Here is a 23349-nt window from a genome sequence, read left to right on the forward strand (position 1 = left end):
GCTTCAGCGTTTGGTGATTGGCTGATTCTTAAATTAGACTCCGCCCACGCAGTCGCTGATTGGTCAGTTTCCCGATCTGTCATATTGCAGAAGTGTCCATCAAGGGATTTGTAACAGGTTTATTGCAGTTTTGACTTGTATTATATTTGCACATTACTACGTTGTTGTGTGTAGTTGCGTTCTTTTTCAATCTTGCAACAACGGAAGAATGGAGTCCGATCATCCATCATGCCAACTGCCCGGTGCAGTCTGCCATTACGCAACACCCCTCCTCTATTACATTATGTAATACACTGCTGATGTGCATAGAATCAGAAAAAACGTACAGGATAATTTGGTTCCCCCCACTGTATTCGGATCTATCCATAAGACTGTCACAGCTCTGCTTAATCATGTTTATAGGTAATACCAATACAATCTCGTTCTAAACTACCCTGCAGTCCAAAGGGAGTCTAATGGGGGAAAGAGTAACTTAATGCATAGTTTCTAATTCAACTGCTATCTCAGTCAGTTGTTTATTATACTCCAAGGGAAGTATATACTTCTGCTTTCACTTCGATATATAAAGTTGTAATTTGACCACATACACATACAAAGTGACAAAGCTGCGTTGTGGTGTACGGGCTTTATTGGCATACATACATATTCCTTACAGTCACTGCACTTTTAGTGGAATATAAAGATTTATGCTTGAACCTAGTAATGCAACTTTCACTCAGACAAATATCAGGGTAACAGTCCCCAAGCACTAGTTTACTGCTAAACTTCAGCGAAGCACATTCACTCTTTTAATGCCACGTGGCATTTAAAGCCTACGTGCAGGCAAAGGTAGAGACCTATCCTTTTTGCAGGTCTAAGGCACTGATTTTTATTGTCAATCCTCCCAAATAAGATACAGGATTTGAACAAATAAACACATTCAACAAACCAAACTACTCTCAGCATCAAACTTTAATACCACACACACATTCACGCACAAGCACACATAACTTATATGCACCCAGCTATTGATGCGTCTACACTACTTTAGCTGACAGTGAGGCTAGTCCTTCTGTTTAGACTGATTTTGAAAGCACAGGTATAGTGTTGTTGCTGGGTCCAGAGTAATGCTTTACCTGGAGAATTTTGTTCATTATTCAAACACTTCATCAAGACTTTGGTTTCAGTTTTTCATCATGCTATATTCAAAGATCAAGTCTCTCCACTATGTCTTTGTCTCAGAAATGTAAGACACATGTTTAACTGAAAAAGCACCAGAGAGACTTGCCTGAGCATAACATGAAAACATGATGAGTTCCAACTCAAGCCTATAACATACTTTACAATGAAGCAAACTATATTGCAGCAAAATTATTACTAAAATACAAGCAAAAATCAGGCTTGTGCTAAACTTAAGCCTAATAAACTATAGAAGGAAAGAAAGAGAAGTGCATTGGTCAAGTAGTGGCCCACTGTGGCAGTTCTAAATGGCATCAAAATCAAAATCACCAGTAGCTTTACCCTCTCGTCCCAGCTTCTTTAACCAAGCTGATGTGCCTATAAGGCACATATGGGGCTGTGGAGAAACAAGCTGCACCAGGTGTCAAGTAGTCAGCTATTTCTGTACTCCGACAGCTCCCTAACTTCAACAGGTGGATTCTCCCAGCTCCTTACCTCGCTACCTTCTCAAACAATGACTTCCATATTCCAAAACAGTGACACCTTGACAGGTTTTGTTTCATAATAACTGTAAAAAATATAAAGGTTGTAGTAAAAATAGCCCCAGGGCTAGTGTAGAGGCGCAGTAATACAATCAAATATGACAGTACTGAACACAAGGGAATCCTATGATACTCTTTGATAGCCCCTGAATCTAAAAAAAACATCAACACAAACACATAAACATTGTAGAAAATGTATAATAATTAACATAGCAGAGAAACATGGGAAAAAAAGTCAGTCGATTAACAACACATGGCCGCACGGTAAATCAAGTATGGAGGAAGGGTGATGACGTGCATCCTCTCTGGTTTATTGCGTCCTTATTGAGCCTCCTTTGTGCTGGCCTTCATCTTCTCAACCGTTTCCTGTATTTCAAACAATGAAAAAAGTTGACAGAAAAGAGTGTATAATTTAAACACTGAATATATAAAGATGTGAGTACATATATCTATAAGCTTTTTTTTGTTTTGTTGATTAACATTTTGGAAAAATGCATATCCCTTGAATACTTCATAGACTAAAGCAAGGAAGCAAGGAAGCAAAGTCACACCAAACTTGTACCCACCGAGCCACATTTTGTTTACAATGGCATTATAAGCTGCCCTTCTGGAGTACAGAGTACATGACCTTGCTGACTCAGCCATGGCCTCAAGCCAGAGCCCTAGTCCTACCTTGTGAACCTCATGCTCTCATTCACACACATATAAGCAAGCACATACACACAAGAGTAGACATGCCATAAAAATAGTCTGAATACAGAGGTTCCAGAAAGGTGTCTTTTTTTTTAGGACAGGTTTTAGAACTCAGTTCTAGAGCTTCACTCTTGGGCTGGAGTGGTTCTAGATCACTGTTCTTTGTCTAGAGAGGTACTAGAACAACCACCATCTTTATTTGTTGTCTGGGAAGGTTCCAGAACTTCTTCTTTTGTTGCTGTTTGTCTGTTTCCTTAACAATGGCAGCATTATTCTATTGTGTTCTAATAGCAAGTTCCTTTTTTAGGCATTTCTGTAGCCAAGTGTTTCTATCATTGTTCTTCCCCAGAATAGGCTAGGCAGTTAATTAATTTGTACATCACAAATGTAGCATTGCACTCCTATAATATAAAGACTGACAATGGACAGTTAAAAATGCCTATAAATATCGATACAGCTAAACCAGAGACATATCGTCTTTTCCCCCCTATATTCTTACTTGTAAAGACCTGGTGACTATATTACCCACAATTCAACTCGTCTCGACCACCGTCAGTTCAGTCTGAGATTCAGGTGTGGTAAACTGGTAGTGGCTAATCTAGTTTTGAGCCACTGGCTATAAACAGAAATGAGAAGCGGGCCAGAGAGGTCTGGTAAAACTCCCCATCCACAGATTTTTTTAATTTTACATCTTGAAGTCTTCAGAGATCTTGGTCGGATTTCACATACTCAGTGGTAGGGTACTCCCCAAAGCCTGGATAGAGATTGTGCAAAGTTGGCGGAGTTCCCCTTTAAGACTGCTAGAAAATGCTGATGTTCCTAATTCCAGCAATACATAATGAAATTTAAGGAACAACTGACTGTATAACCTTTATGATTCTGAATCATCCGCACAAACCCTTCTACAGTCTTTAATAAAAAGGATAATGTTGGTGATCATTTTTTGCTGCCATCTGCCTTTCATTTTATATCCATAGCATATTTCATAGTTTTATTGACCTTATTTAGAAAACATTCCTTTATTTGCCAGCTGTTGATTTACTGTTTCCCTTTTCGAGCCAGGAGTCATAAAGCTGCTCATGCCCTGGATCACTGAGATATTTTAGGTTTGTACACAGTCATATAAAAAGTTTACACCTACCAATTCCTCTGTGTATTGTTTTGTGCTGGTTGAGCAGTTTCACTCGAATGCTCTTTGTCCAGAAACACACTGCAAGTAATGACGGTTATATCCTGAAGGAATCTAAAAGCCGACACTTGGCTCATGTCAGTGGTATTACAGGGGCCGTATAACCGGGTGGAGCTCTATGAGCAGAGGGCAGTGAGAAGTAGCTTTGGGATACACTTTAAAAGTTGGCCAGGTGATTTGTCCCGGTCTGTGGGGCATTTCTGAGATGCATTTCTGATTCTGAATTAAGTTGACATTAATATGAGTAGATCACATGTTTTGCTTGTTCACAGGGGTTTTCAGATTGCAAAGACAGACCTGGTGCTTGTTGAGCTCGGCCACACGGAGGTTCCACTCCTCCTCGGTCATCTCTGCTCCAGCATCTGCTGTCTCCAAAGCTGCCGTTTTGTCTGGACAGATAACAAAAAAGTCAAAAATGGCCCCGGGGCATTGGTCTTAGTTTCTGAGTGAGATCAAAAGAAAAAATTGCTTAAAGATAATCTTCAGTATTTCAACTCACCAGTGCAGGTCATAGCGGTGCAGACCCAGTTGCCGCATGCACACACACAGCGGTTACACTCTACCTGGGTCTCTGCTCCGTCCTCATATGTTTCATCCTCCAAGGCACATTCTGCAGGAAGAGACAGGGAAAACTATTCAGCTAAAACCCCAGATAATGGACTGTAGAAGAATGATAAGAGAAACAGAATTACACTGTAATCAATTTCCATGACCAAGGCTTGTCAGCATTTCAAAATGCCACAGTAGCTGCATTTTACATGCCTTTGGCAAGTTTTAGCTTACTAAACAAAAGTCAGCAAATCTGCCTACAGCCATATCAAGCAACTTAAGCTGAGTGTCCATAAAGTGTTTGGTGGCACAAAAAAAGTCAGAGCACTCTGAAATTTTTTTTGGCTGCAGCACCAAAAAAGACATTTGTAAAACATTTAAGATGTGTATCATTCTATTTCAGGCTTGAACATCATGATTTCACAAGAAACCTCATATCCGTGGTAACCCTGGAATTTCTAAATACAAACATACAAAGTCATTCAAATATTTGTGTGTGTCCTTGAGTCTGTTGAAGCTCCAGGGTTCAGTGCTCTGTTGGAACATTTTTTTTATGTCCGTGGATCTGCTTCCTGTGAACTTTATCCCAGAAATACTGGCCTCACATGACCGGACAGACTGCTGTGACTATCTGAAAACTCTGACTGTATCTCAAACGATTCAGAAAAGCAATTTGAGCCTCATTTCAACAGTTTGATGGGTGTCGGGACTGCCTGACTGAGTTTATGTCATTTCATCCATGCACTATATCTACTGAAGTGTAAATATGTCAAAGTATACAAACTGTCACTTTAAGCTCACTTTTCTCTGGTGGATTGAAGCCAGGCTTCAGGCAGTTGAGGAACTCATCAAAGCTCAGCTTCCAGTCAGCGTTCTCATCAGAGAGTTCAATGAGGGCATCAACACACAGGCTCCTGGAAAGGACAGATATACATGCAAACAATTAATAAACATTATTGCCTCATACAGTGGCAACAGAACATTGCATCAAAAATAATGAAGAAATAATAATAATAATAATAATCAATCCTTTATTATCCCACAATGGGGAAATTATTTCTCTGCATTTAACCCATCCCGGAGGAGCAGTGGGCTTTGAAGTTTGGGAGCAACTTGGGGTTCTTGCTCAGGGACACCTTAAAATGTTGCCGGTAAACAGATGGGTTTGAACCACCAACCTTGTGGTTACGGGACAAGCGCTCTACCTCATGTGCCACAGCCGCCACGTTATAATAATACATAATAATACGTTTAGTGTTTTATCCATTACAGAACAGGTGTTTATGCCAGTTCAGCCTCCCACAAGTGGCTTCAGGTAAAGTTTGCACAGGCTAGATATAGTTCAATGACTTTTGGCTGCAAATCTTAAAATAGCATATCGGCAAAAAGATGTGTATCTGTGTGTGCAAGCATTACCACAGAAGCGAATGTTGACAGAGTTTGAAGGGAAGAATGCAAAAGGTAGCTGACTTTTTCCCTCCATCCTGTCCTCATAGAAGGTCATATAAGCATGCAAACTGATAAACAAACACACTGACCTGAGCAGCTTGTTGCTCTCCTTGTCCGCGTAGGACTGCAACTCCACAACGGAATCATTTTGCTGGATGAATTTGAGCAGTTCTGAGGAGTCCAGCTGAGAGTCACCATTGTCGTACGACTGCAGAATCACAGAGAAACGGTAGAGGCACAGTTAACTCTTATGAACAAAAAGAAATTTCATAACTTTTAGACTGCCTTATACAAACAGTATATCTTCAGGGGTCACTCTATATTGGGATCGATCTATGTCATGTGTGAACAATGAAAAAAATACTCATTGGTGTATCTGATAGACAGGTAAATCTAGGCTACCAGTAAATTTGCCATCACTGCCACAACATATACCTAGAGCACACCAGTTGCCAAGACAATCATCCCATCCCATAAAGTGAAATCAGTTTTGCTTCAAGTACTGCCTCTACTTACAGCCTGTACTTCTGTTGTAATATTTCAAAATGGGGCTGGAGCAGCAATGGAGCATGAAATATTCGATTCATATAGTAATTTCTGGCATGCGTCTTCATTCATCAGTACATTATCTGTACCCGCTCATCCTTTTACTGTGTTGCGGGGTGGCTGGGGCCAATCCCAGCTCGCATTAGGCGAGTGGTACACCCTGGACAGGTCGCCAGATTATCTCAGAGCTGACGTATAGAACCAGACAACCATTCACACCACAACATTGTATGTTTTTACATATTTTATTATTTGTATAATTCTAGGACGCCTTATAACACCAGGCAAAGAGACTGATGATGAAAACTAGTCTTTCAGCTTTTTCGGGTATTGTAAATTTCTTTGAATACTGATCAATGCGCACTGTCCCTTTCCAAATAAAGAAATTGGAATCTCCAGGTAATTCAGAGTCAACAATTAATCTGACCTGCTGGAGAACCTGGAGAAAAACAAATGCTAACTCTGGGAGAACATGCAAAATCCACACAGAAAGGCCCAAACCAGCCAGTGTGTTAGCTATGTGGCGACAGTGCTAACCACTGCACAACCATGCCGCCCTGTACTTTTTTACATGCCTGCAATTGTTCAAATTGCTCATTAACCTAAAGACAGTGAATTACTATCCCTGCAGGGCAACATAAAAAAAGATTTAAAATAGTTCAACGGTAATAGCGGTGGTCCTTGAGACCATTAGATGCTATACAAAGTTAGCAGTAAGTATACTCTCAAAATATGCAACAATTGTCTTTGGTTGGAAAGACCAGACAAATAAAAACTGCTATTATCACAAATTTTTCAAATGATTATCTGCTCTTATGCTTTAATGTCACCCATGTAAGCCTATATAGTGGCAGGGGTCCTCATCTGCAGGAAAGAGATCCTCATTACTCATTACAACTGAATTATAACCATCAGCTGACAAGCATGAAAGGTTTGACACATGGATAATTAGACACAGTCTGGGGTGGCTTTAAGGATCAGGGGGGTTGAAAGAGGCCCATAACAGAAAACTAACCCTGGGTACTCTGTAAAAAGAATGTCTACGAGCAAGTGTGTGCAGTAATTGAGACCAGGGTCCATTCAGTTCTGTCCTTAGAAAAGAAGCCGACCTTAAAGTACTTGAGCAGGATGTCAGAGAAGTTGGATCCCTTGACAAACCAGCCGTCTGGGACGACCTCAGTCTGCAGCCACTGGATCACACGGCCCCTCAGCTCGTTACGGTCAGCCGCATAGCAAACCACTGCAGGGGTGAAAGCATTTCTGTAGGTCAACAGCATTAATAAATAATACAAAGGGTAAACTGTATCTTGTAAGCTATATCACAATTGATTCCTGTCTTTTTGTGCATGTGAAGTATTTCTATGTTCATCAATTCCTTTCCATCAGACCATAAATATCATAATATTATATATTTATCATACATAAAAACTCACCTGGGCTGGCAGCTGCTTGTTCTGTTTTCTTCTCTAAAAATTATTAAACAAGAGAGAAAGAATATTACATTTGAAGCAAAAAACGACAATCGATTGAACAGCATTAACTTGATTCAGATAAATGGAGATAAACTGTCACTGAGCACTTGGCCAAAGGTCTGCAAAGAGGAGAGTATGACATAACTTTCCCCCTGTTTCTGCCACAGCACTGATCAATGTTCAGTTCAGCGGGGACAGAGACACAGTACGGCATCACCAAGTGTGAGCTGTGAAAGTTCACTCCAGATAAGATGCTTATATTAGATGCATTAATAGATAAGTCAAGGCCAGGAGTGTGCAGTGACGTGTGGGTGGCCTCATATGGCTTGACTATCAACCCGTTCACCTCACATATCAGTTTCATGATGGACTAGTGCAGGGATCATATACTTATCAGTTCTAATAACTTTATTCAGTGTTATCAGACGGTGTATCATCTGACAGCTGAGCCAAATGTGTTATAATGTGTGATAAAATATGGTTGCATCATTGTTGCCGGCCAGAAGAAAGCCGTTTAGGGGTAATAAACTTGAGGGCTTACTATCCACATTGGGGCCTGCATTTGAAACACGACAACTGACAACAGAACACTGAGGAAGAGGAATGCACCGATCTGACATGCCATATTGGTGTTGGTGTCAATACTGACATTAATACTCTGACTGATCTGCAATAAATGCAGTTCTTTGGTAAATAGCATTAAAAAATGTTTCCACTGCCTGTTTAATTAATTTAATTAATTCAGTCATGGCAGGCCTCCACCTCAGTTTTTAGTGACACAAATTCTGGTCTCATATCATCTTACAGAAAAGGCACTCTATGCAGTGCAGTGTATGCAATTGTGAAAAAGGAGAGCACTGGCATTGCTTGGTAGCAGCAGATCACCAGGAGAGAAAAACTTGGATCACTGCATCCCTGGTCAGCAACACTCATATAAGCTTACCAATAAAGTGTGGCTGCAGTAGCACTAAAAATGGTATAGGTTATTTTTAACCACTACATCAAAAGCCAAAGTTCTTCAAGGATCAAGTTTAAAACATGTCTAAAATACCCACGTGGAATTGTAGGAATATGGTTTCTAGGAGGGGCCCCTCTGCTCTTTTATCCTGATTTGGCTGCTCTTCCAGAAAAGTATTCCTGACTATAAGAACACTTAATCTCTTGATAAGTTTATTTTTATTATTATTCATTTATGGCATGATTATGGTCTTAACCACACGTGGGGGTGTCACTTAGTAGATTTGTAAAAGTGACCCTGGGAACAACAGTTGAATAACCAAGGTAAAAAATGAACTTTCAATCTAAACTGTTTAATTTTTTAAAATGCTCTAAAAAAAGACATTGTAACATCTAAAATTCCATGAGTACTTGGCCAACTCCATCTGCTGGGGAATATTGTGTGATACAATGAGAAGCTCCGCAACAGCTTCTAGTGAACCCTGTGGTGAGACTTTTACATTTTGTGTTATGGTGTTTTGTGCTTCTGCTGCTCGTACCGTGGCAGTGTCCATCGTGGGCCACCTGGATCTTCAAGCCAGTCAGACAAGCATCCCTGTGGAGCTCACAGTGATTCCTGTAAGTCTTACCATTGCTGCCACACACTGACCTCTTGTGGGGCTTACAGCTCTGGAAAGGGAGAGGAAGAAAAAATCAATCTAAGTCAATTCAGTATTATTATTTTTTTATTCTCTACAATCCCACTCCTTTCTTGGATGGAAGTGATGTACCTTGGTCTCTGCAGAGCTGCAGAGCCGCTCACCTAACACTCACCTCTATACACAGACAGCTGGGCTCCCCTTTCTCTGTAACGGTACACTCTCTTCCGGCCCCACAGAACACATTGGCACACACTTTGCTCTTGCTCTGCAGCTCCTGAAAGTAAAGAAACATATTGTTAGCACTACAGAAATAACACTGGTTTCTACAGATTTCACCCACAGGGCGGCGCTGTTACCCTATTACTCTAACAGACCCATTTAGAGGCACTGAGAAGGTGCAGACCACATTTTAAAACACAAACCAAACACACATTTGGAATTGGATTCGAATCCTAAGAATTACACTTTTACATTTATCTAATTGCCACCAAATTTTGCAAATTACATAAGATCCAACTGTACGTGTGGCCTGTTTAACAAAAACTGGTTACATTGTTTAATTTCAGACAAATTTAAAACACGCTGCTCATATCAACACTGAGCCATCCTGCAAAGTTTAATGGCATTCCCCCTCTTGATGACTCTACCTGAAATTAAAAAATTAAAATGGCCATAATAACTTTGTTATGCATGATTCAGATACCCTGAAAAATAATGACTGCAATCTGTCAATCGGCAGGATTACCTGTGATTGTGAATTTTGATTAAGATTTTGTTTAAAATCTAAACATCTCTATTCTTAAATTAACACGTTGAGAACCTTATGCTTCCTGGTAATGGTCTTATCCCTGTTCATACTTTAGTGTTGCCTTTTTGGTGTCTTGTGACCCAGGTATGTTTGCCAGTAGTTGCCATGTCAACGATGTCCAGGCGCTGACCTTACTCTACTAAGTAAAGCTGATGTCTTTAGCGTACATAACACCAGGCAATGCTGCAAATTAAAACAGCTGGGGAGTTGACAACAGTCTTCTGTGTGAGTGGAAGGGAAACAAAGACTGAAGACAGAATGTGAAGCATGCAGGCAAAAATAACTACAACCAAACTGTTGGCTCAAAACAAACCAAAAGAAAAAATCTAATGTTTCTAGTATTTCAGTGCCAGTTAACCAATTATTTTCTAGAACATTAAGTCAGTCTCATTTTCTCTGGTTGACATTTGCCTTTGTTAGTTTGTCTTTGTTTTTTGAAGAATTTCGCCTGAAGACTTGAAACGCCAAAAAATGACTTCACTGCTGCTATAAACCAACCAATCACAACACGCCAAGCGGAGCTCCAAGAGCTGCTTTATGACCCTCATTACCTCCTCCTTTTCCTATCTGTGTGTCTTTGTATAAGTGTGTGCGTGGGGTTTGTGTTCGCATGTGTGCATGGTGTTTCCACATCTGGAGTCTAAGCTGTGGGTTTTTTTTGGGTCCATTCCCATGCTCTTTTAAATCTTCACTCCTCCCTGTTTCTCTAGACTCCCCCTCCTCCTCCTTCTCCTCCTTCTCCTCCTTAAGCTGCTGTTTCCTGTATGAGCGAGACAGAAAGTTGGCCCTCTGTGTGTGAGTGCACGTGAGCCGGCTTCCAAGCTGCGTCTGTTTTTGAGTCCAAAGTCTGGTATGTAGGTTAAACTGAGACTGGATTCTTGTGACCGAACTCTCATAAGCTCACTAATGATATAACAAGATGCATGTAGTGAGAGGGGAGCTAGTCACATGCAAGCGTTGCGGTGTAGCAGCTTTAACCCCAAAGTGTTGAGAGGAGAGGGATTGTAGGGTTTTGGTTAATTTTTATGCATCTTTTAAAGACACGCACACACTTGCACTCCAAGGTTGAGGTCACGGAAAATCTTCAAAGCAATCCCTGTTGCTTTGAGCATGTTGGACAATTCAGTTTGTTAGACACAGATGTGCTAGAAGCCTGTTGAAACCTGCAGAAACCTCAGATGACAACATGAATAATGGATGGAATGCTTAGATGAATCTGGTATAAATGTAGAGCTCTGTCAGTCCATCTCTCTCCGACTACAAGCAGCAGAGCATCCCTGACATTTAGCTGATGAACAGAGAAGCACAAGGCTCTTTTTTCTTTTTCAGCGGATTCAAGTGGATTGTTGCTATGGTGAGAGCATGTACAGGCTCCTGTTGTGGCAAGATCACAGAGGTGTCAATCAAAAGAGGCAAATGGAATCAAGCCCCATAATGAGATCACAGCGGTGCGTGTTGTTCAGAATGTATGATTGACACAGACTGTACAAAACAGCGGACAAAGCGACTGTAATGTCATCCAACCAACCTTCAACAAACCAGGGAAGGGAGAGACTGCCTTATGTGGTCATAAATCATGCTTTCATGGAGCTTTGATTGTTGCCATGACCATGAGCGTGCAGACATGCATCTTCATTTAAAACAGTTACATAGACAGGGTATCTGTTTTTGATCGTTATTCGTGATCCATGGAACCATAAAGAAAATGTATCTAGCGTACACATAAGCTAGACTAAGTAGCTCTATGTGAGTAATATAAATATTTAATATAGTGAGTAGTGAGTGATTTCAGACACAGCCAGTGATTTAAGAGTTTAGTCTTTAGTCTTTATGCTAAGCTAAGCTAAGCTACTGGTGTAGCTTCATATTACGTATACAGTCATGAGTGGTATCAATCTTCTCATCTAATTCTTGGCGAATCACTTGAATTTACGGAAAATGTCAAAGTCTTCCTTTAATATTACCAGTTTAAGAATTGAGAGTTTGGAAGTTGAGAGCAGTCCTGCACACAGTGATCATAACTGGTTAAGGTGTTAAACACTTCAGAATCCCAATTTTATCCAAGTAGTAACTAGATATGAGTTTATTCAGGTTTCAGAAATCCAGAAGATGACGGTGATGTTTTACATGCAAAAAGATAACCAGGATCCTACAAAAACCCTGCAGTGACTGGGATGCTGGAGTCCATGTCAACACACTAATCACCATCAGAGCAGATATTATAAAAAATTGTCAAACTCAGCACAAACAAAAACAAACAAACCCACTGTGGGTGTCCTACTTAAATCACATCAATTTTTCATTACAGCCAACAAATGATGGCACGTTTTCCTTCTCTATCATTTAAAAACCGATCACAGGAGCCTGAGCTCTGATAAGTGACTGGTGAATCATAACAGATTAAGCAGAGGCGTTCATACAGAAAGCTGCCTCGAGCACAAAACGGATTGCATATATACAGATTTCACAGCTCATTTTCCTCGACTCCTGCCCTTTTACTTCCATTTTTTTTTCTGTCAGGTGGTTAAAATTATCTAGAGGTTTTAAGGTGATTAAAATATTTGCATGATATTTATTAAAAACACTTAATTAAATCATCCCATCTCTGCATTGCGCCTCTCAATTCAAGTCTAGTGTACTTGTATTTCTCCTCTGCTGTGATTCTCTCTGTCTTGTCATCTTATTCTCAGTGCCATGCCCTTCTACGGCTGCAAGAGACATGTCAGTGATCCGAGACTAGCTCTGCAGAGCGAGATGGAAGTCAGAGGAGGAGTATAGGTGAGCAGAGAGAGGAAATAGAAGACGAGGAAGATGTGCAGGGAGTCTGACTATTAAGAAGCAGGTAAATGGGGAAGAGAAAAGGAATGAGCTGGCGGTTGTGCGCTCTCTGAAGGCAATCTCTCCCCTGCCACGTGTTGAATGGCTCCATGCTGAGACAGAATGGAGTTAAAGGGCAATGTATTCTCGCTTCAGATAAAAAATTAAAAAGCCTTTTCCATTTCCACTGCTGATAAGGGTACAGGCAGCACTACAGCAGCAAGGCTAAATCTGCAACCACTATCACATGAGAAACACATTAGAACATCTATCTGCATCTCCCCATACACACAAGAGTATGATTAATGGAGCCTATCTGACCATAACTGCATGTTTTCTGCACGTGTTTGTGTATATGCTTGTGCATCTCGATGATGCTCCATTGATTTAGCAGGCAGATCAATGCCTCTCTCCTGTGGGTGTCACTTTAGAGCCACTGTGAATCTATTCCCACAATGCACCCTGCCCCTCATTAACATAGAAAACATTGATTTTACCCACTGTAAACACCTTGCCATTGGTATGCCTACAGTGACAAAGAGCATAATGGACTTTACTTTAAAAATAAATGCATTGAATACTGCATTAAACCTTTCTGTAAATGAATCATACAGCAATATGACTTTCTATAGCCATCATGATCAGTTTAATCAGCTTGATCGGTTTATTGGGCACACAGAGTTTAATTTAATGCAATCCAATACAACAGCCCAGCAGTAAATCCTGTTCATATTGAGCTTTTCTCGAGACTGCTTAGAGAGATTTTGATTCAGCGCTATGCTCATTGTGGAGGTTGTACTTTTTGGTGCTGTTGAATTGTACTGCATAGCCAAAAAGTGAAAGGTGTTTCAGCTTGAGTTTCATCAGCCTCTCTATGACAGAATTTCAACATTTATTGGATTAGCTAGATACATTTATTGGATTAGCTAGATGCATTTATTGGATTAGCTAGATGCATCTAGTAAACTGGTGCCTTAGTTTAAAAGATAAAAATATTTCACAAAAACATTTCCTTTTTCCCGTAAGGTCTGGTGAGTGTTAAATGAATAAAATATTATGCTATTTGACAACTTGAAATTGAAAAAAGAAATCATCTCAGAAGGATGCAAGAATATGGATGACTAATCCAGTTTCCATTCATTCTGGTCTCTAATATGTTAACCTAAGACTGTCGTTTTTTATTCTCAGACCTGATTCTCCCTCAGGTTTGTAATCGTCCGGAAATCTGGATAAACAATTTTCACAACATTTTAAATTGTATACTACTGGAAAGAAATGCTGCCAGAATCATAAAAAAAAGTTTAACAATTAAACTGACAGTTAATTATTAAGGAAATTATATTTTAGAACTCATCAGGAGGTTAAAACAGTGATGCTGGCATGAGCAGATGAGGGAGTCAAGTCAAAGCAGGCGTTAAAGCCCCCAACTGTGCCCTGAAGGTATCGATCTGTCTCAATTTAGATATTGTATTAGCTGGCATTTATAATCAGCAAAATGTTTAACTTATAATAATTAACATTTTATGTTATTATGTTCATTTGAAAACATGAAAGTAATAGTTCAGCTATTGGGAGAATATTAGGTGACAATTACTCACTTCCTTGTATGGAGCAAAGAGTAGATCGATTTCGCTCTCATGCAGGAAATATGAAGCTCCAGCTAGCAGCAGATTAGCTTAGCTTAGTTTAGCATAAAGACTGGAAACTGGGGGAATCAGCTAGCATGGCTCTGTACAAAGTATATGTTTAATGGTATCATACAAAAACTAAAGAATAAAGAAGTTGAGTTGTTGTTAAAGAAACTAGTCCTTTAAGTTGTGTGCAGTTTTACATGTAAAAAGATTTTTAAAGAGCTTAGACTGTGAAACTTAATGTGACAGAAAGTAAATATAGTGTTTGTTTCTTACCTACAATGACTCTGTTCTCTACATCGTGTACTTCATTATCACAACAGGAAGTCTAGGACTGACAGATGGACAGACAAATGCACGCACAGCAAGGCGACTTCTCACTAACAGCCTTACAATGCAACCTGCTGTTTGAAAGCAAGTTTTCAAATTACAAGGAGTTGGAAAAAAGAAGAATGAAGGTGAAGGACATAGATGAGAGACAGAATCAGGGGGTAGGGGGTGCACATTCCTGGGCTTTGTTAGCCCTCAGCCGGGGTCCGACAGACTTCGTCTTGAGCCAAAATCTCCTCAGTATCTAGGTCAGAGAGGTGCCCCTGCTCTCCCCCCCTCTCCAGCATTTCCCCGCTTTCTCCCTGTGTTGTCTCTCCAGCCCTAGACTGTCGAACGCTCGTCAGCTCCGTGAGATGTGGGTTTATGCCAGAAGCGATGAGAGGACTCACTCCTCTTTCCCTCTAACCAGGCCTTACGACAAGAGAAGTGGAGCACATTTAAAATAAAATGAAGACCACTCTCACTCTGACACTTTACGCTGGCTCTGAAACAGTTTGAGTGTATACGAACTTGTGGCTCAATCCATCGCACAGTGGAGAAACATAACAGACTACCATCGGCTCCGCTTTTGAATCATCACAGAAACTAGCATTTACACTCAATAATTAAAGTGCCTCCATTCTCAAATCTCCAACATTTCTTCCTTCGGAATCTATTCAACTATATCTTTGCACATATCAAATCAGATTCAGTCTCATTTCTTCTGTACTTGACAGCCTCTTGAGATCAGGGATACAAAAACCTTTATCTACATGGTTCCTCTGAGCTGTGATGCATGCTTAGTATTTCATGGATTTATATATCAATGCGCTGAAACTGGAACTGGCTGTGTCCTTGGAATAATGAGGCCAAGGTAGGACTAATTTGGGTGTGAAATAAAGATACGAGCTCTTTTTATGAGCTCTACAGGAGGTCTCAAACACTCTTAGGCTTCATCCACACTTCTCAGGCCATGTTCACACAAGTTTCCATTTAAAAACGTATATCTTTTGCTACGTTTACACTGTGCGTCCACATTACTTCGAAGTTTCAGGGCCCTGGAAACGGAGGAGTTTAAAAACGCTACCAAAGCCGGGTAAGTTTAAAAACTCTGGGGTTACCTCGTAGTGTGGACAGTTTTAAAACAGTTTTAAAACAGTTTTAAAACGATGAAATAGACACCCGCCTTCGCTACCTGATTGCTTTAAGGAGGGAGACGGCAAAACGGACGACTTTCCTTTTCATATTAATGCCTATTTTGTTCTGCACAATTATTGTGAAGTCCGCAAAGAAACTGTAAAGGACCAAAAGCATAAATGCTCTCAAGTGCAACAGGGACTACAAGTGTGACAACAGACAACAATGAGACCAAGGAAACGAGTGAGAAATGTCTGTTGATCAAATTTATTGATGCGTAATCTAGTACAACTTTGATTTGTAAGTGTTCTTTTTAAAGTAAATCTGATGTGTGTGAGAGAGAGAGAGAGAGCAGGCCCTGCAACCTTGTAACTAAGTTTGATAAATAAAACTAAATAAAACCCCAAAATATGTCTGTTTTAGTTTAGAGAGGAAGTTTTTAGAGGAAGATCTTAAGTATCAAGAACAACCTTTTATTATTAAAGAGTACTATAATACTCACCATAGTCATATTCTCCGTGACTAAGCAGCCAATCTACTTACTGTTTACCCTTGGACCCGCATGCCCAGTGTACGTGAATTGTCATGTGATATTCGTTTTCAGCCGTGCTAGAAATCATTTAGAAAAAAATGCTGAAACGAATCGAGATCGTTTTAAAAACCCGGTTTTAAATGAAAACGTATTAGTATGGATGCAGCCTTAGTGGGGCCAGGTCTGAGATTAAACCTGCAGAAACAAAGGGACCTTTGGAAACGACCAGTTTACACTGATTGGCCTGTTATTCTTCGCCCTGTTTCTTATTCACTGTGAAAGGAATGCACCAACGGACAGGATGATGTCACCCTAGTCTGCAGTCTCTTATTTTACACCCAGAGGCCCCGTTGTTCAAGAGCTGAAATTTACAGCTACACCCTGAAACAAATAATAAGCAGAAACGAAAGGAAGAACGATACACAGAGAGAGACAGAGAGAGACAGAAAGAAAGGAGAGAAACAGAAAACATAGAAAAAGTGAGAGAAAGAGAGAGTCGAAAGAAAGGCAGGAAATAAGTCATGTTCTGGGCAGAGCCACATCTGTTAGCAGTTAAAACGTCAGCGGAGAACATAAAATGCTATGAACACAGCACCACCCCCAGCCTCCCCTCCCCTGTGCACCCTGTTGACTCACTGCTGGGACAAAAATGTTCCCTTTCTCGACCACCTGACCCGCATCAATCCCATTTAGAACTATCTCACCTTTACCCATCCAATCCTCTAAACATCAACCTTTCTATCATGTCATCGCTTTCTTCATGAAGCACCGATTTTGTTTTTTTGTTCATTCTCTTCCGTGTTACTCTTATACTTGGTGCAAACCTAATTTTCCCCAAGTCCTTTTGCAAACTTTTTCTCTCCATCCACTTTGTCACCTTCCCCTCCCCTCCCCTCCCTCCCACCCCTGCTCTGTTCTGGACATTTTTTCCACTGCCAGGAATGGAGAGAGGAAGGGAGGGCTCATGCTAGGCTTAAGCCAAGGGAATCAGTAGATTCCCTGCCCTCTTCTCTGCTCCTTCTTTGAGGCCAGTATTGGGGCTAACGGCTGGAAAATGTTTGTAGAAGGAAGAGGCCAGTTTACAGACTGCAGGATGGAAGTCAGTGTGTGCGGCCATTCAAAATTAAAATCTGTTATAAGATCTTAACCTTAGACGGGGGATGACACAGCCATACAACTTAATCTGGGACAAAGACCAGGTCTCATAATATCCAACTATTCAAATCATATTTTTACCCATAGTTCATAGAAAACCTGGGTTGTTGCTTTTTTTGTCATCCATAAGAGTTAATTGAATACATTTAAGTTGTGGACTACAGATGCCACATTTGGAAGATGGAAATATTGGGCATTCTACACCGTTTTTTGACATTTACTGAACCACAGTTAAAACTGAAAACTGTAGATGAGCCGCTTTTAAGCTGTAGCAGTTGTCAAGGCTTTCTGGTTGATGGTAGAACATTTGAGCTGAGACATTTTGAAAGAACAATGCCAGCCAGTTAATTACTCATCCCACAGTGACCCTGTTTTCACCAAGCAAACTGCATTTCAGATGCAAGGCTTGATCTCAAGGTGCATCCTCTACAAAGGCCGCTGGATACAGAGCCATCTCTGGTGAAAGCAAATGTGTACTTTTTTTTTGGACCAATTATCGTATCAGAAAACTGCTTAGGCAATTTTGAACTGAAGTAAAACGGTGTGTCAATTAATTTAAATTGTCACACTAATGTTAATTTATTGGATTTGACTGCGAGCAACAAAGAGGAAAACAATGTGTCACCCTTTATACCCTGCATTTAGGAGTCCTCTTTTCCTGAGTGACTGAACTGATTCAAGCCTTGCCACCTATACGTATGTTTACATTTTAGTATGTATAAAGTATTCATTATGTCTCACTCACAAACCCCTTGAGAAGACTTTCGTGCTGCTCATTGTCATTTCAGTGAGTGATAATTTCTGTGCGTGGTGCCTCTGAGTGCAGAGTGCCGGTAATGATAAGAAACTAGTACAGTTGGTAAGCTAAATGAGGACTCCTTTTAAGCCAAGCCAAGAGTGAAGAGAGCACACCGCAGGGACATGAAACACAGTACAACCCCCCTCTTTTTTGTCTCACTACATAAAGTCTTACCTCACCCTCAATCTCCCCTGCTATAATTGCATGACTGTGGCTCCGTCTCCTTTCTGTTTTACATCACTCTATCTCACTGCCCTCAACAATCCCTGCGCAGGGTCCATGACTGGATGTTGGGCTACAGTAATTAGAGCAGGCTGATACAGACAGAGGACACAGCGTCCCCCTCATGCTCATGCTCCCTCCACCTGGGCAGATATTTTTAGCCCACCTTGAATGAGGGAAACAGGCATCAACATGGCAACATGGCGAGGTGCAAGAGAGGCTGTGGCTCAATCAGAGACAGCTAAAGATCTGGGGCCTCAACAATAGAACCAGAATATTCTACTTCTTCTCTTCAACTTGTCATATTAATCCTCTCAACTCTCGGACCGTCTAAAAGAGAAGAGCTCGTCTGGCTGCCTTGTTGGGCAGACTTCCTGTTGTTCTTGTTTTTCAGAATATAGCACCGCTGCAGATAACTAAATTAACCACTGTGTCATTCCACCCTGCCACAGCGGATGATGGAGGATGAAACAATAACACTGCATGCCATGAAAACAGAAATATAAACAATCATCTCTGTTTTTATGCAAGTGTTTGCTCTCATGTCCCCCAAGGCTGCAACCTCTAAAGACTTTCACTGCGCCTGCATCTCAACCTCCTTTGCATATCAACCTCCCAGTGTGTTTGAGTAAAACATCAACATTTTATTCAAAAGATACATATCTCGTTTCCTGCCTGCACAAACACACACACACAAACACAGTTTTCCACACAGAGCCGACCCCGACTCCAGCCGCACTACATCTTGGAGCTGCTTGTCAATAGACGCTGCAATTTCTCATCTCAGGAAGCACACTGGCATTCTCTTTGCTATAATCCTGTTTTCATCAGTCTTTCCTGTTCTTTAATGCAGTATATCTAACACACATCCCCCCTCATCTATACATAACCTTAATACACACCCTGCAGGCTCATCAGATACAGCTTTGCTCCGACTTGTTGACCTCCTTTAGACGGGACACTGGAATTCCAGTTCAGGCCCTTCCCACGGCCAGTCAACAGGCCATATATTATCAGGGTAATTACCTTTGGAGAATAGATGGCTTTCTAATGCCTCCCCATTAACTTTGTGGGTACACTCAACAGACTCCGCTGTGTGCTCTGTCTTCACCATGCCATACCTCACAGATCACGTCTGCAAATCCAATAAAGTCGCACAAAACGGCAAATTTTCCAACTAGAGAGGCAAAGGTAGGATAAGCAGTGGAAGGTCAGCGAAAGGGGGGGGTTGCACGTCAGGCTATGAGTGATGTCATGGCCGTTGTGACACTAATGGCCATCTGCGCGAAGCTATAAAGATAGGCTAGGCAGCGGACAATTGGTTTATCTTGTGTCTCACACTTGGCGAAGCTGCTTGAAAAGACACAATCCTCTAATTAGGCCACAGCTTTCCCCCCCATGTTTGTCTCCCCGGCATGCAACTGTTGTGCAGGTCAACAGAGGAGTCAACACAAAGCCAGGTGTTCAACAGCTGTGTCTGGTGAAGTTAAGCCCATCAACCACCACCTGGTGTGTGTGTGTGTGGGTTACTATTTCTTGACACAATACTTTGACATTTTTGGGGGATATGCTCATCGACTCTCTCACTGAGAGTGAAAGATCGAGGTGTTCATCCCCTCTGTGCAATCAGGCCAGATAATCTAACAGCACATTATCTCTGTTTTTTTTTTTTTTTTACTCAGAGGTAGAACTACTTGGCGCTGCAGTGTGAGACCCATGAGGTGAGTATTCTCACAACTCTTGAGCACACTCGTTCCCCAGAGTGTACACAGACAAACAAACACATGGTCTCTCGCTGGCCACCCAAACACGGTGTTTGAATGCCATTAGAGCAGCTGCCGGTCAGTAGAGTGTTTAGCACCAAAGCATCCTACAATATTGATGATGAGGGCCATCAAACCCCAAAGCAAGCAGGGCTGGTAAGATATATACACACAAACACTAGCCCTCCCTTTTTTTCTTTTCACAGCTGTCTGTCACTCTCATGTCCTCTTATGGCAGCTTTTGCTGTGTGAACTGAAAACCTACACACACACACACACACACACACACACACACACACACACACACACACACACACACACACACACACACACACACACACAAAGAAATAACACTAGTAGGAGGTTTTTTTTTCTGTGTGTGGTCCAACAGAAAGCAAAATGTGTTTGAGTGTTTGTTTCAAGTAACAGCCAGAAAATACTAACGCTCAAACTCAAACTGCAAAACATGCACAGTCATATTCAGGATTAAGAATTGTGTCCCTACTGAGAGAAACTGTCCCATTGGCAATTTAGTTTAACTGTGAGCCTGTTTGTCTCCACAATGGAGCTCATCATTGCGCATGAGTGGCTACAATTACGGCATAATTGGTTCTATTTAATAAGATAAATACTATAACAAGCTATAGGCGCAGCACAGTCAGCTGCAAATGCCAGATTTTCACCACAGGACCGTGTTGTGTCGGATAATGGACTCACTCAGACCCTTTTCCAGATGTTTTCTAACTCGTCGAGCTTTGTGAACAAAGCTGATGCGCTAATGTTACTCCAGAGGGGCAGTTCCGTGCGCAAAACGTTGAATACAGATGTAATGCAGCAAACGGTTCCCATTTCAACCCTATGAAGAAATTGTCATGGTTTAAGAGTAAAAGAGAAAGCCGTTTTAGCTTTAAACTTACCTCAGATTTAGAGGCAGCCACGGAAGCCAGCAGAAGGAGCGCAGCGACACTTCGCAACATCTGGACACGAGAAAAAGAAAAGAAAAGTAAGAGTTTAACATTGTCCATCCGTTTCTACAGATTACAAGGAAACTTCAGGACAACCAAATATACTTTAGATTGACTACGTTACCATTTTGTGTAGAAGCAGCTCTGCTCGGATATGTGCTCGGAGGAGGAGGAGAGGAGCTGGTCTGGATGTTTGTCTGGGCGGAGGCGAGCAGAAGGTCCGTATGATTAAAAGAAATCTGAGGAGCGCTGAGGAATTCGTGCCAGTCCGTCAGTCTCTCCTCCTCCTCTCTCACCGCCGCGGCCAATCAAAACGTCTGGAGTCTTCCGACGACGTTTATACAAGAGAAGAGGAGGGGGAGGGGCCGAGCTAAGTGTGCGTGTGTGTGTGTGTGTGTGCGTGTGTGCGTAGACATCATTACTTCACAAGAGGGACCAAGTGTGCGCACATCCAGCCAAAGATACACAAGGCATAACAACAATACTTAACGGCATGTCACACAGATAAATACATACTTTATGATTCCTTTTCTCTTTTTAAGGCAACGTTTTGATCTGTAAGATCTTCCTCAGACCTCCTTTGTGCCCTACTGTAGTCTGTTTATCATCCACCCTGATGAAGATCATTTTAGAACAGTATCACATGCCTCCGGTATTCCACTTGTTTCTATTATAAGCCCTAAAGGAGAAGCAATTATCAAATCATCATGCAGTTATGTTTTTTAAATTTGTTACATGATAGTTACCCATTGGTCTGGTGGGTTTCACCAGTTAGTTAAAGCTGTATTAGTTTATTTTGGTCACTAGGGGGCAGAGTAACTCCATACCTTCTTGACAGATTCACACTCTTAAAACATTGTAATGGGCAAGTAAAAATGTTTATATACAACCAGCAGATATCGTGCAAGATTAGATTTCCATTATATTTGGGCATGATAGGATGATTTTTATTCTCTGAAAATTGCTCAGAGTTGCTCAGAGTTGTTGTTTGAAATTGGGGTTGAGACAATGAAAGAGCAAACAAAACAAAGGCCAAGTTCACACCTGCTAAATTTGAAATGTGTTTTCTTCTTTTGCAGTACCCTATCCAAATAACACATGTCAATTTTGTGTTGAAGTCCTTATAAAGACAATTTGTTAATGTAATTGTCTCTTGGAAGTTACAATGTTTGAAACTGACGCTAACTGAAATTGCCAGACCGTTATTCAGCCAGATGAAATAGGATTCATGTTTTCTGCCATTAGAAATTACTTAGTCAAATAAAATTACTCACCTTGCTGTCTTAACTCGTTTTTTGTTTGTTTTTTTTAGATACAATATGGTTTATAAATAAGCTTTTTTTAAATTCGTATGTACATATTGAGATCCCTAAACATTGTGACTTTTTAATATGGGCAACACTAGCGAAAATAATGCTAATGCAATTTTTTTGAGTGGATACACTAGAAGGTTTAATTGAGTTAAAAATGTGTAATGTATCATATTGCTGACAAAGCAAAACACCAAACAATGAATTGTTGCCTGAATATAATCAAGACGATTCCTGCTGTGACACTGCTATAGCTTCTGACTTAAACAGATACATTTGGATGCTATAATAAATACATAATCTGTAATTGTTTGTTACTTGCCCACGGCCCATTTAGCAAACAAAGTGAAAAACAATTATTTTTAAAGGTCAGGAGTATCAGGGTTATATCTTTATTTTAATTTGTAGGCCCTCCATTTGTGTTTACTCGTGTTTCGTATTATTTTTGTGTGATATCATATTTTTAAGCTCTTACATGGTTGATCCACAACGCAATTCAAGCATGAGTCCCTTTCCAGCAAATCCTACATCTATATAATCCCCCCCCCATTAAACATTCATGTCCATAGGTTCTTATGATTTAAGTATTTCAGGGTTACAAACCAACATGTGTTTGCCTGCTCCAGCGGGGAGTAATTTAGGAGTGATTATGAATGGCAGTCTGAGGCAGTGAACACATTGAAATCTGAATAGAATGAAGAGGAT

At 40.8% G+C, this 23349-nt stretch overlaps 1 protein-coding gene across 1 annotated transcript; it reads right to left on the reverse strand.

Moving 5' to 3' along the window:
- Positions 1-610: 610 nt before the first annotated feature.
- LOC129104445 (follistatin-related protein 1-like) lies at positions 611-21625 on the reverse strand. The gene is made up of 11 exons (XM_054615129.1): positions 21459-21625; positions 21287-21346; positions 9369-9470; positions 9095-9224; positions 7560-7592; positions 7236-7366; positions 5670-5788; positions 4933-5045; positions 4082-4192; positions 3880-3971; positions 611-2066 (listed from the first exon to the last, which is right to left on the reverse strand). Exons 1-11 carry the CDS (start codon positions 21459-21461, stop codon positions 2022-2024), a joined length of 939 nt encoding a protein of 312 aa, XP_054471104.1. The 5' UTR covers positions 21462-21625; the 3' UTR covers positions 611-2021.
- Between the last annotated feature and the right edge of the window lie 1724 nt (positions 21626-23349).

This window comes from Anoplopoma fimbria, chromosome 16 (assembly GCF_027596085.1).
Source record: "Anoplopoma fimbria isolate UVic2021 breed Golden Eagle Sablefish chromosome 16, Afim_UVic_2022, whole genome shotgun sequence".
In the NCBI taxonomy this organism is placed as follows: Eukaryota; Metazoa; Chordata; class Actinopteri; order Perciformes; family Anoplopomatidae; genus Anoplopoma; species Anoplopoma fimbria.

Excerpts from the sequence above, each read along its gene's own strand:
- LOC129104445 (XM_054615129.1), bottom strand. Across the intron at positions 9,471-21,286 it reads TGGCTGCCTCTAAATCTGAG|GAGCTGCAGAGCAAGAGCAA; the intron begins GTAAGTTTAAAG and ends CTTTACTTTCAG. Across the intron at positions 9,225-9,368 it reads CCAGCTGTCTGTGTATAGAG|AGCTGTAAGCCCCACAAGAG; the intron begins GTGAGTGTTAGG and ends CTCCCTTTCCAG.